Source organism: Orbicella faveolata, unplaced genomic scaffold (genome assembly GCF_042242905.1).
Source record: "Orbicella faveolata isolate gen_17 unplaced genomic scaffold, um_ofav_v1 contig_13, whole genome shotgun sequence".
Taxonomy (NCBI): Eukaryota; Metazoa; Cnidaria; class Anthozoa; order Scleractinia; family Merulinidae; genus Orbicella; species Orbicella faveolata.
Genome location: NW_028301540.1, coordinates 31,335,125 through 31,348,344, shown reverse-complemented (window position 1 = coordinate 31,348,344; position 13,220 = coordinate 31,335,125). Strand labels below are relative to the sequence as shown.

Genomic DNA, 13,220 nt, shown 5'->3' with positions numbered 1-13,220 from the left:
GGTGACAGCATTTTAAATATAACTTTTATTTAGTGCTTTTAAAAACTACTTTATCTACAGTTGCTACTGAACATTACAAGCAGGAGCAGAGCTTAGCAGGGTGTGGCAGGGGGGGTCAGGAATGGTGTTCTCCTTAAAGCTGCTTATTGAATGAACCTCCCTTCCTTGAAGACACAGGGTTGGTAAACTCAAGAGTAGATGGCATTTGCAGTTTCGTTCAATGAACAAGGGAAGCACAAGAATTCTCCATGCAGGCTATAGACTGCCATTACCATGTCCTGGTGGTTTTGTAAACAGTCGAATCTCAAACTGTACTGTCACTACATGAAAAGACCACCTAGAAACAAAGAAAAACAAACATGTTTTAGTTGTTTACTTAATGTACATGTACAATAATTACTTTGGTTTATTGCTGTTTGAGCTCTGGCCAAATCATCATCATCAACATTGTCATCATCAGCATCATTGTTTTACTTAGTACTGCAAGTTACAAAATTGGCAGCCAATGAGGCTGATGTGGACCTTCAATTAACTAACAAAATGTAATATAATAAATAAAATAATATACCCTATAATATTGAAAATGGAGACACAACAACCTGCAAGCCTTCAACTTATATGCCAACTTCAATTTGTTTGGTCAGGACTCCGAGTGTGGTGTGATTTTAGTTGCGGAAAATTAACTAATGAGACAAATGCCCTCTGTTCTTATCTGAGTTCACTACGATCAAGATCAAATTTGTGTGCAACATGACACAAGTTTTTACTGTTTAGCCACGCAATATACACTGTATGCAAGTCAACTGCTAGAAATTTGAGAGAGGGAAGCGTGGAACTTCAAAGATTATGACACAGCAACTTTCACTTGAAAACATCAGCCGGGGAACTTTGTTATTACCCAATTCCAAAACAGAACAAGAAGTCAGGAGCACACTGAATTATGACATGTTACTCTGTCACCAGCAAAACAAATGCTGTTGCTGGTCACCAATCTCAGTTTCAGTGTTTCAAAGTAAAAATGTCCTTGTCTGTCTGAGTAAACTGCTTATTTCACAGACGTGTGACATTGTAATGCAATAGGCCTGAATCTTGATGTCTTTAAATATTTTTCTAACATGGTGCCAAGGCTTAGGGAACTCACACTCAATGTGACCTCTTTTGGTTTAGTCTCCTAAGCCTAGGAGTATACCACACTAAAATTGGCCTATTTGCACAAATTCTTAAATTGCTATTGAGTAGCTCAAATGGTAAGAGAATTTCCTCACTGTCACTGAGTAGTTCATATCAGAATTCAATCATAAAATGCCACTTGTCAAACTGATCAAACTTATCCAACATTTTTTCGGGACTTGCTAACAGTAACATACCTGTGACCTCAATGCTTATGCCTGTGATATAACTACTTCTATCAGAAGCAAGGAATGTTATCACGTCAGCTATATCTGAAAGATATGTTAGTTATGATAGAGTTGTTGTCAGCCAGTGAAAAGAAAGACAACTTTTGGCACAAGACAGAGTGTAATTACCTTGTATTCACTTAACTCCAGATGTTTTGTTACACTCTGTCAGTGTGGTAAGTAAAATGCACCCAGCATTACAACTTCATACTTATTTTTGTTTTATCTTTGTCAGACATAAAATATAAATTGAAAGTGTGCTTGTTTAATTTGTTATTACTGGTAATATGAAGTGTACTTAAATGGCCTATTTTTCTTTATGGAAAAATGCTCACAAATAAACAGCTAAAAAGTAAAACTGTATCTTAATAGACCACTCATCCAGTGGTGTATTTCGGGGCCAATGATTCCAGATGATGAAACAAATAATGCAAATGAACATAACATGGTTAAAAATCCCAACTGCCAAGGAGTTGAACTAGGGTCTACCAAGAAACAACTCCAGCTTAGTGGTAGGAGCAGGACTTGAACCCACGACCTCCAGATTTCAAGTCTGGCGCCCTAACCACTCAGCCGCGCTGGCTCCTCACAACAAACAGTTGATGCAGGCAGAAAAAGTGTTTTCTAAATTTATGCAGTGTCAAGCAGAAAAAACGTGAAAACACATGTCATGTCATTTTTACTTTCAAGTGGTGAGTACAGTGCACAAGTTGGATGCAATGAAAAGAGCAATCACTCTGTGTCACGCTCCACAGTCCCCACTTTTGCGTCGCTTTAGATGCTCCTAACAAGTAAACTGCCCCTTCTGTGAGCTATTTAACAGAGAGTCTGTCGACAGGCTATATGCACTCCACTACTGAAACTTTACCTGATGGTTGGCCAAATCTCGCAAGGGGAATTTGCTTCTTTAACTGTCACAGAGAAAGAACAAAACAAGAGCATTACTAACAACAAAATGGTAGTTTAATGTAGGGTAATCCTATTAGAAAACTATATTGGGTGGTGTTTGCCAGATTCTTTCTGTACAGATTGTGCTTACACCCTTAAGGCTGGTTTTCACTTACAATGGAGTCATAGTTGGAGTTGTAATCAGAAGCGTAAAGCGATACAGTCTGGTGAAAATCAAACTGATGGAGTTGGAACACTGATCCCACTTATGACTCCATCACTTACGATCTAGTGAAAACTGCATTGTGGGAGTCGCAAGCAGAAGCACAAGAATAACCCAATCACAATGTTCAATTCCAGGCCTCTTGATTGGTTGATTCTTCTGCTTCTGCTTCTGACTCCAACACCTAGTTTTCACTGGTTCATAAGCAATGGAGACGTAAACAGAATAGGAAGAAATGAAAATGTTCTGATTCTTCTGACTCCAATTCTGTCAAGCTTATGACTCCACTTACAGCTCTGTTTTTTGATTTTCACTTGGTGGTAAGCACTCTTATAACTCCGACTATGATTCCAACTCCAACTCCGTCGCTAGTGAAAGCCAGCCTTCAATGATTCCAGAATACCTACATGTACAGTCTATTATGCAGTTACCATGCAGTTATAGCAAAGCCTAGTTTATTTCTTGCCTTTTCTAAAACTTTTTCTGGAACATGGTCCGTCATTGGAGTGTGAATGAAGCCTGGCAAAATTGCATTGCATCTCACACCAAATCTACATGCATAAAAATTAACACATTAGAATGGTAAATTTTTAAGTGCTGATAACAGAATGTCAAAAAATAACAACAAATGACACACCTTCCAAGCTCCTTCGCACAGGTCCTTGTCAAACCTTCCACACCAGCTTTAGAGGCAGCATAATTTGCCTGACCAAGATTTCCCATCTGGTAATTCAAAATTGATAAAGATATTAATTTCATATGAATATTTCAAACTTTATCATTACTAACCTTATATATTTCACTTAATGAATGAAGGTACATGTAGGAGGAATATGCCTGTATGTCCCAGCCAGGACAAAGACTATGAGTGAGTCACTGTGTGCTGGAGGCACACTGACCAAATTGTAAGTAGGTAACTTGTTCATGTGTAATGTTCAAAGTTCTACAGCTCTACTCTGGTCATGTGTGCATTACATGCAGGCATCCATGCATCCATTCCCACCTCTGCATCCTCCTCTAGAGGAAGCAAGGATTGTTCTGTGGTGATGAACCCTTCCCTCAGTGCATGGGTCAGGTAGCAGCTCTCGTAAGGTCTCACATAAATGGCTCGAAACCCTTTAAGGGAACAATTAGAACAAACAATAGAAACAATGCCCCAAGCCCTAAAACAATAACAGGTGCTACAATAATTAAACAATAAAAGCTTGCGAGAGCTATAAAATAACATGTACCTTGCCTACAATACTGGCTAGATTAATAACAGAGCCATTTGTAACTTTTTCGCTGACCATCATTTTGGCTACTGCTTGGGTCACAAGAAATGTTCCCTGAAATACAATGAAATATTACAAAACGATTTTCACTTTTTCAGTTATGTATTTTTTATTCATATATTATACCATGCTCTACAAATATAGGAAGTGTACACATGATTTTTGGGGCATTTTAGTTTTCTTTGTTTTGGGGGCATTTGTAATAAAACAATAATTTCACTCACGCTTATTGGATATGACATGGCTATAGCCTACCGAGTCCTATGCATCTTGTTGGTTATCTAGCTTCCATTTCATATCCAATGCATGCTCAAGGAATAATAATTGTAAAAAAATTCTGTGGGTACTTTATTATACACTATATGCAATCATCTGGTCGACCAAGAACGTATCATATACATCTGACCATGACCACTCTGCTGAAGGGAGTTGGATAACAATAGTTTTGCTCACAATGCTTCTGACTTTTACCTTGAGATTCACTTCAATAACTTTGTCAAACTTTTCTTCATCCATCTTCAACAGGAAATCATCACTAGTGATACCAGCAGAGTTGACTAAAATACACGGTGGCTTCCTGTACTCACTGATAATACACTCCAGCACCTTTTGTACTTCCTCTCCCCTTGCCACATCTAATGAATAGTTGAGGTGCTTGTTGTCAGCATGTTTTGATAAGCTCTCAGTGGTTTCCTGTGCCCCTTGGTTGTTGAGATCTGTCACAACAATACTTGCTCCTTCTGCTGCTAATGCCTGGCACACAGCCCGGCCAATGCCGCTAGCACCACCTAGAATAATGTCAAGAGGATTCAACAATGGCTCAGATAGGATAGAAATATTAACAATTCTTTTTTAAATTAAGCCCCCGCCCCCCGCCCCTGGGGGACTCCCATATAAAAAGGACAGGCTGTGGTGCTCGTTGGAAATTTTGAAAAGGGTCCCTAAGAGGTACCAAGACTTTGTTTTTGTGACTTGAATTTTTTTTCACCCCTATGAGGTACCAATTCTAAAACAGCACATTAACTCCTGTCATAATTTTTTTGGCTAAATATCCTAAAAGGTATCTCAAAAGCTCCTGCATTGAACTTTTGGAGGCTTAACAACCTAAGAGATACCAAAAGCTCTTTTTTAACCGCTAAAAGGTACGACAAGCACCCCTGTTCTTTATATGTGGGAATCCCCCTATCCCCCTGGTTACCCCCCTTGTAATATGAAATTGTTATTTATAAATCCTACGATTTCATTTAAATGAACTTTTGGTCGAGGTTTGACAAAACCTAAACATCTACTAATAAAATGTAATGTTAAAGAAATGGTTAAAAATCTCATATGCTAATTTTCCTCAAAAATTTCTTCAGAGGAGGTTCAAGGACGTTCTTCAGATGTTAAGCTTGCATACAAGAACAGTTGCACATACAGGAGAAACTTACTCAATATTCTGTAAATGTATTAATTTGAAATAGTTTATGAAGAAGGTTGGATTTTCAACGATATTGAATGCCACTTGGGAGAAGGATCCCAGGATCAAAATATATTAATCTGTACTGTAAGCATATGAGCCCCGATTACCACAATTGTCCTATATATGAAAAAATTCTATCTGCTCAGTGTTATCCTAGATAGATCCTCTTAGCTCTTACCAGTAACCAACGCTAAGCGCCCAGCTAAAAGTTTTCCTGTGGCCGCCATCTTTGGTGATTCCCAAGGTCGAGGCTTGGTGGCATAGTTTCCCTGTCATGTAAAAATCACTGCAATGTCTCTCATTTGCAGTTGCGGAAGTTGCTTTTGTTTGCAGAAAACTTTGACACGTCAAGCACATCAGGGCAAAAGGGTTTCTCTGTGATTGGCTAAATCCGTTCATTGCATGCTAATTTTGAATACAATATTAGAAACTATAATCGAAAGACTTTCCCTAGGCATTCGACAGTCAGCTGACGCGAACCAAAGGGAGATCGTCACCTACCTACCTTTAGTGTTCATTTCTTCAACTTCGCAAAAGATCTTATACCAGTCCAGGGATAGTTCCATTATGGTATTTACATTTTTTTGTGCTATTTTTCTATTACGGCAGATCAGGAACTCCGTTAATCTTTTTTGCGACTTGGAAAGCGTGATGAACTGACCAAGCGGTTTCACTCGTGCGCCCATGTTTGATTTTACATGGACAGTATATAGTAATGTTATATCTATACCTGATTTTGCGCTCGCTTATTTTTCATCCGATTTTCATTTTGTTAAACCTCAGCGTGAATGTATATCTATACACGTCGGCCAGGCAGGATGTCAGATCGGCAACTCTTGCTGGGAGCTGTATTGTTTGGAGCATGGTATCCAGCCAGATGGACTGATGCCAAGCGATAAAACTCTAGGCTATGGGGATGATTCTTTCAACACGTTCTTCAGTGAAACTGGATCAGGAAAACACGTCCCTCGGGCAATCTTTGTTGACCTAGAGCCTACTGTTATAGGTGGGTCTACATGTAATTTTGCTTTCGTTCTTTCGAGCTGCGAACCTATTTTATTATAATTTCCTCATTACGACTGAAGCCAAAAACTGTCTGTCAAATTTGTCATTTCAATTTCGTGCCGTTCAACAGAAAGAACTGAAGGCCATGACTTTTTTCAACCCAGATAGCAAACCTTTCATATTTCTGTTTTATTGAAAACGTTTTAGTCAATTCTGTATTTATTATGCATAGGAGCCCACAATGTATGATTAAACTAAAAACGATGCCCCTTCTCTTAAAAATAAGACAAGCTTTCTGCTACACACTTGAAAGTAATTTTAATGTAAAAATTCCCGATTTTATTTGAATATGATGAAATAATTATTTTTACACATGCTCTCACTATATGCGCTCACTGAAATGTGTTGCAAAGGCCATATTTTGTGTCAAGAGGTTCTTCACAATATTCCTTACCGTATTTATAATACAGTTCTGTTCAACTTTGCTTCAATGTCGCGCATACGTCAATTAATGACAATCCGCGATTTGATGTGCTTCTAGCTAGTTCGAGAAATGAACCATGCAATAAATATTCTAACATTTGGTGCTAAGCAGAGTTTAAATCTCGATAAGCTGTTTTTGGCTAGTATGTGTAATTATATATTTGTTCTGACTTAAATTTAAAAAAATATTCAAAATTCGAAAAACCTAAACAACTTTATTAGAATATCGCCTCAAGGAACAATAACCGAAGTTTCCATGGAAGCCTATCTTTCACCAAAAAATTTTGCATTTGTAATTGAATATCAATTTCTTGAAAAAGAAGTGCCATACGCAACAAAATGTTTTGATTCAGTATACTAACGTTATCTTTATTTCTGTCTATTCTAAACTTTTGTGATCAAACATTAAAACACTTTTCAGCCACAATGATTTGAAAATGAAGCTCAGTACCCACTAAATCACACACACGAAGAACAAATGGGTAACAAAAGAAGTTCTATAAAACCAAACGCTAGACAGTAGTAACTTTGGATCATAGATGAACCCTTACCCGTCTTACCCCTTGCTCCAGCTAGGAGCTCTTAGGCAGGCCGTTTGACCACGCCCGACAACGTATGAGTTTTATTTATTCAGATCCCGTATGAGGATAATGATTTCTTGATCCATATTGTCCAAACAAGAAGCGATAAAGCTTGGATTTCACACTGTTACGTGATTATTTACAATGCCGTATTTCTCTTTTCCGTATTGTGAGAAATTTAAGTTGCACAAAAATATCATAGCAAGACAAATGAGTATAGCTCTAGATATGAAACGCTGCATGCTACATGCACTAACGCGCGCGTTAGTGCATTTATGCCTCACTGTCTATAGAGTGCGCTTTTTATGAACTGCCCATATGTGATAATGTAAGATCAGCTTACAGCAAGTCCAGCCGAGTTAAATCTTCACACCAGAAAGTTTGACTGGCTATGCGAACCCTGTTGATTCAATTCATGAGACGTCCTGAAAACAATTAACATGCTATTGATAGTAGATCTGTTAGAAAAGTCCACAGGGGCGGCTTTGAAAGGAAAGGAAACGCGAAAAATCAAGCATTTTCCTTGTTTTCCTCCGCCTTATTCGTTACAATAATCTGGGGAAATGAGTCTAAAGTTTGGCTTGGCGCTAGAACCTAGTCTCCTGTTCACCTTTTTTGTTCGGTTTGTAGATGAAGTTCGCACTGGGACCTATCGACAGTTATTCCACCCTGACCAGCTGTTTACAGGCAAGGAAGACGCTGCTAATAACTATGCTCGTGGCCACTACACTGTCGGCAAGGAACACATCGACAATGTGTTGGATAAAACCAGGAAAATGGTAAATCTGTTTTCTGTTTAATTTTGTAATTTTTGTTCTTACTGTCACCTCTTCCTCCTTTCCGGTTTCGTCAGTCTTCTTTGTCTTCTCTGAGCGGCAAGACCCTAATTTCTGTTCGCTTTTGAGATCAGACTTGGTTGGGCGAGCGTCCCACCACGCCCTACTTCGTCGATATATTTGCTCTCGCTCCAATTTGCGCGCGGCCAGAATGCTGCAAAAGCTGTACGTTCGATTCGTACGGTAACAATTGCTACTGAGGTTACTCAGTTTTATGATATGTACGGTCAGAATTCTGGTTTTTATCATCTTTTTCGTTTGTTCCTTCAGGCCGACCAGTGCAGTGGCCTTCAAGGCTTCTTGATCTTTCATTCCTTTGGGGGTGGTACAGGATCTGGCTTCACCTCCCTCCTCATGGAGCGCCTTTCTGTTGACTACGGCAAGAAGTCCAAACTTCAATTTGCCATCTACCCAGCACCTCAGGTCTCTACAGCTGTGGTTGAGCCCTACAACTCCATCCTGACTACCCACACCACCCTGGAGCATTCCGACTGCGCATTCATGGTTGATAACGAGGCTATTTATGACATCTGTCGTCGGAACCTCGATATCGAGCGGCCGACGTACACCAATCTGAACCGCCTGATTGGTCAGATTGTGTCGTCAATCACTGCCTCGCTTCGGTTTGATGGTGCCTTGAATGTGGACCTCACGGAATTTCAGGTTGGTTCACGTATTCAGTGACACGTAGACAAAGAAATAGCTAACATTCGCTCTCAATTGCGTAAGAATAAATGGCCTACATCGGCTTGTCTTTATTCATTTACAGTTTACCAACGGCGCGGTCCACACTACACCGGAGGATCAATTTGAAAACGGAGGTTTCACTCCCGGGTTTCATTCCGAAAACGCATCAAATGTTTTCCGTCCACACTACGCCGGAGGAATTAAAAAAAAACCGCAACAATCACCGGTCTTTTTGCATTTGTGTTTGGGCAAAACTTGGTCAGGAAAATCACATGACTATCGTGACTACATCTTTTTCGAAAAGCTCCGTTTTCAAAAAGGTTTTCTGTCCGGACACAAAAATGGCGTTTCAAATTCCTCCGGTTTGAAGCGCGTTTTCGAAAAGCTCAATTTTCGTGACGGATTATTGTGGACGGTAGGCCAAACTGTAGAAATATAAAGCTTCGCTTTAAAATTTCTCCGGCGTAGTGGGGACGCTGCCAAAAAACTGGGGCGAGACGCGACTAGATTTCACGCTAAGCCATTCACGTTGTTTAAAAACTTAAAATTCGCGGTCGCATTCTAGTGAACGGAGACGATATGAGAGTTTTGGAGATCAAACTATATTTTACTTTGGGTAATTGTGATAGTTTAGATGTTTATCTCAACGGGTAGAGTGAAAGATATATTTTTTTTACAGTTTTAGATACTCACCGAGAACAGATGTTTTTGTCGCGTAGCATTGATGGCCAACTGGCGACTAATCTTTTTAAAAGAAATTTTCGTTAAGTCTATCCCATTAAAATGCCATTTGCTCAATGGGAATTTAAGAAGTATGAGATAGCCGTTGGCGAGCTTTTAAGACTAAGGGACATGCTTATTTTAAATCCAGTAAAATTTGGCTTTTAACACTGATGTAATCGGCAGATACTTAGCAATTGATAGATAAATATCAGCATTAGGCCTTAATTCTCATCTACTTCAATTTTTTCCATCACACTCATATATGAAATGAAATACATTTTGTGTTTCGAAATAACGTTGTTGCGTGTAATATATTCAGGCGGAGTTTTAATCTGCGAGCAGCCTGTTATGCCAGACAAAAATCAAATGAAAATAACGCAGACAATACAGTTATAGCCCACATATAAGAAACTGGGTTTTAAGAACCTGTAAGGCTAAAATTTTCATTTTAAGCCCCCTCCACATAAGAACCTATTGAGGCTAAAATTTTAAGTTAGGTTCTTATCAGTGGAGCTGCTGTAAAGGTGTGTAGGTAGAAACTGCTGAATTAAGATCATCATCTTTTTAAAAGTAACTTGACATAACTTTTTTTTTCTTTCAAGTTCATTGCTTGAACTTGTTATGAATTTGGTATCAACATGAGTTTCTTTCTTATGTTTTGTTTAAGACATATACTGTACGTACATGCATTGAGCTGCCTATAGGCATTGCTCTATGGTACAAATAAATGATTTATACTGTATTATGAGATGATATTTATAATACATATATATAGTATATTCAGATGAAATTCATATGAAAATATAAGAACCTCTTTTAAGAACCTTGGTAGCCTAAATTTGCTTTAAGTACCTGTTAAGAGGACAGTTCCGAAGTGGCGTGATGCGCGAATATATAGCGCGCGCGCGCACGGAAACATTTTAAATTTAAGTTAAGCGTACGTTAATTGCGCGTACGAATTTAAGTTGCGTGGACGTTTATCGGCAGAGTTTTAGACAGTTTTCAATGAGCAGTTAGGCTAAATTGAAAAATTCAGGTTCTTATACGTGGGCTACTGCTGTATTATTGTATCCTTGAATCCCTGATTCGCGAAAACTGATGATTTCTGCCGTTTCCAATATTGTATACAAGCTACCCGAAGAAAAATTGAAACACTTTATTCAAGTATCGAAATTTTTAGCACTGCTGTGCTAATTTGGGACACTGAACTAAGGAAACAAATATTGAAAATAGAAGATTATTATCGAGTAATGAACAATTATAACTACCTTTATGTGTTCTTTGAATGAAAAAGAAATGTATTTGTTTTTTTCAATTTAGACCAACTTGGTACCGTATCCTCGAATTCACTTCCCTCTCGCTACATACGCCCCTGTCATCTCCGCCGAGAAAGCTTACCACGAGCAACTGAGCGTTGCTGAGATCACGAGTGCATGCTTTGAACCAGCCAATCAGATGGTAAAATGCGATCCACGTCACGGCAAATACATGGCTTGTTGTCTGTTGTTCCGCGGGGACGTGGTACCGAAGGATGTGAACGCCGCTATTGCTAGCATCAAGACGAAAAGGACAATTCAGTTTGTCGATTGGTGTCCCACTGGATTCAAGGTAATGAATTATTTCATTCGTCCTGTTGTTGGTACTCGATTCTGTAAGGGTGGGTTAAGTGTACATCGGGAAAAAGTGAGGGCATACCGCGCCGGAGCTTATCATAGTCTCTGGAGTGTGAATCGACTAGGGGTATTTCTACTCACTCCCCCTGGGATGGAATGCTAGTCCATCGTAGGTTTTTTCCCCCGCATAAAATTTGCTACTTTCCCTTTATAATTAATGCATCTGCGCTGTAGCGTAGAGTCTTGTCGAAGAACAAAACAGTCACTCCAGCCAGGTAACCAAGAGGCCCCCCTGCCCTACTTTCTACCGCTAACAAGTCTTCTTTCTTTCTAAAACAAAATAAAACAGGTTGGAATCAACTACCAGCCTCCCACAGTTGTTCCTGGCGGTGACCTGGCCAAGGTTCAACGTGCTGTGTGTATGTTGAGTAACACCACAGCCATTGCTGAGGCCTGGGCCCGTCTGGATCACAAGTTTGATCTGATGTACGCCAAGCGTGCTTTTGTCCACTGGTATGTGGGTGAGGGCATGGAGGAAGGAGAGTTCTCTGAGGCTCGTGAAGATTTGGCTGCCCTGGAGAAGGATTATGAAGAAGTTGGCGTGGATTCGCAGGAAGATGACGAAGAAGGAGACGAATATTAAACACTGGAATGAAGCGAACTGTGTCTTAGCGAGGGGAAGAAAATTTTCTTAGTTAGTACATCAATGCTAGTTAATATAACAAAGAATAGATTCAGTAACATGCATTTGCATTGAAATAAAGAAATGAAAACATGTTTTGTGTCCCACGTTGCACACAATAAAAACGAATTGATTTAATTTGTCACGGTTTTTCTCGTTATAGGGTGTCCAATCTTATTAAGTTTGGCTTGTGCTACTGATGGCCGCTTAAAACGTTTGACAATTTTCTTTTCCGGGGGGGGAAGGGCCCTTAAGACTAACTTTTTAATTTTTTCAACGCACTTGGAGATTGGCGCAACCTCGTTCCCAAGGCTTTTCTCATTTTCTACGGAAACGCGGCCTTGGGAATCAGGTTGAGAGGGGGGCTGGGTTCAACGCATAGACCTCTGCAACTTGAAAACCCAATAGTCACAAAAGATGACACGCTATGGATCAGCGATCTATATGACATTTTTTAGAAAACGTTTTAGCTGAAATCTTTCTGATGGTGGAAACCGGCCGTAAGAAATACACGTTTTACCAAAAAACACAGATATTTCAGGTAGTAACTTTTACCGCACCCATATTTCGAATTAGCCCAAACAGAGCCGTGTCTACTGTAGGCTGCGATATCAAATTACTGATCATGACCTGATATGGCTACCCTTTGATGGACATTTGGCTGAATTTGGGAACGGTAAATATCCAATCGTTTTTTTTTTTGATAAGCTTCAGAGGCATATCAGGTTCGTTTGGTCTCGCCGTGGATATTTTGGCTTGACTACGTCTCGTCAAAATATCCCCCGGGGTATACTCTCAGAACAATTTGTGGGGGTGTGCGGCCCGCTTCCCAAAACCATCACTCTATTTATGACCAAAGTCTATGATTTTTTTCCCCTACCCTATTTATGACCTGACCAAGAATTCGATACCATATTTATGACCGTTGCAGCTGGCACAGTTGCCCTATAAACATATTTTTTGAAGGGCTTTTGTTGATGGTCTTATCGGCAATGACGAAAAGTAGCATCTTCTAAACAACATACCCAATTCAAGACTAGAGCACAAACGCCATACCCTATTTAAGACCAAAATGGCCAAAATCGATACCCTATTTATGACCAAAACGGCTGAAAAACCATACCCTTTGGGGCCGCACATACCTATATATAGCCAAATAAGGGCGCTCCCCCGCCTCGGGTAAAATACGAAGCGTGGCTCGACCAAACTCGCCTGATATGCCACCGAAGCGTACCAAAACGGTACGATTAGGTATATATAGCATTCATGAACTTTTGAGCGAGACAAATGGGTGTGCTAACGAAACCTAAGATCAGCACTATAACCAAAACTATCTCAATATAGCGCGACACAAAAATGTGCTTTA

General features: G+C 39.7%; 2 protein-coding genes across 2 annotated transcripts; one reads left to right on the top strand and one right to left on the bottom strand.

The window, feature by feature from the left end:
• Window positions 1-10: 10 nt before the first annotated feature.
• LOC110062451 (estradiol 17-beta-dehydrogenase 8-like) lies at window positions 11-5,515 on the bottom strand. The gene is made up of 8 exons (XM_020769372.2): window positions 5,423-5,515; window positions 4,254-4,570; window positions 3,741-3,836; window positions 3,146-3,231; window positions 2,975-3,059; window positions 2,266-2,308; window positions 1,368-1,442; window positions 11-337 (listed from the first exon to the last, which is right to left on the bottom strand). Exons 1-8 carry the CDS (start codon window positions 5,469-5,471, stop codon window positions 321-323), a joined length of 768 nt encoding a protein of 255 aa, XP_020625031.2. The 5' UTR covers window positions 5,472-5,515; the 3' UTR covers window positions 11-320.
• Window positions 5,516-5,607: 92 nt separating this feature from the next.
• On the top strand, window positions 5,608-11,992 carry LOC110062450 (tubulin alpha-1C chain-like). The gene is made up of 6 exons (XM_020769371.2): window positions 5,608-5,814; window positions 6,028-6,250; window positions 7,944-8,092; window positions 8,420-8,812; window positions 10,880-11,167; window positions 11,522-11,992. The coding sequence occupies exons 1-6, from the start codon at window positions 5,647-5,649 to the stop codon at window positions 11,813-11,815; spliced, it is 1,515 nt and encodes a 504-aa protein (XP_020625030.1). The 5' UTR covers window positions 5,608-5,646; the 3' UTR covers window positions 11,816-11,992.
• The last annotated feature ends 1,228 nt before the right edge of the window (window positions 11,993-13,220 follow it).

Excerpts from the sequence above, each read along its gene's own strand:
- LOC110062451 (XM_020769372.2), bottom strand. The coding sequence starts at position 5,471 with ATGGCGGCCACAGGAAAACTTTTAGCTGGGCGCTTAGCGTTGGTTACT. Across the intron at positions 4,571-5,422 it reads GCGCTTAGCGTTGGTTACTG|GTGGTGCTAGCGGCATTGGC; the intron begins GTAAGAGCTAAG and ends ACATTATTCTAG. Across the intron at positions 3,837-4,253 it reads TTATTGAAGTGAATCTCAAG|GGAACATTTCTTGTGACCCA; the intron begins GTAAAAGTCAGA and ends ATTGTATTTCAG.
- LOC110062450 (XM_020769371.2), top strand. The coding sequence starts at position 5,647 with ATGCTAATTTTGAATACAATATTAGAAACTATAATCGAAAGACTTTCC. Across the intron at positions 5,815-6,027 it reads CCAGGGATAGTTCCATTATG|CGTGAATGTATATCTATACA; the intron begins GTATTTACATTT and ends GTTAAACCTCAG. Across the intron at positions 11,168-11,521 it reads GGTGTCCCACTGGATTCAAG|GTTGGAATCAACTACCAGCC; the intron begins GTAATGAATTAT and ends AAAATAAAACAG.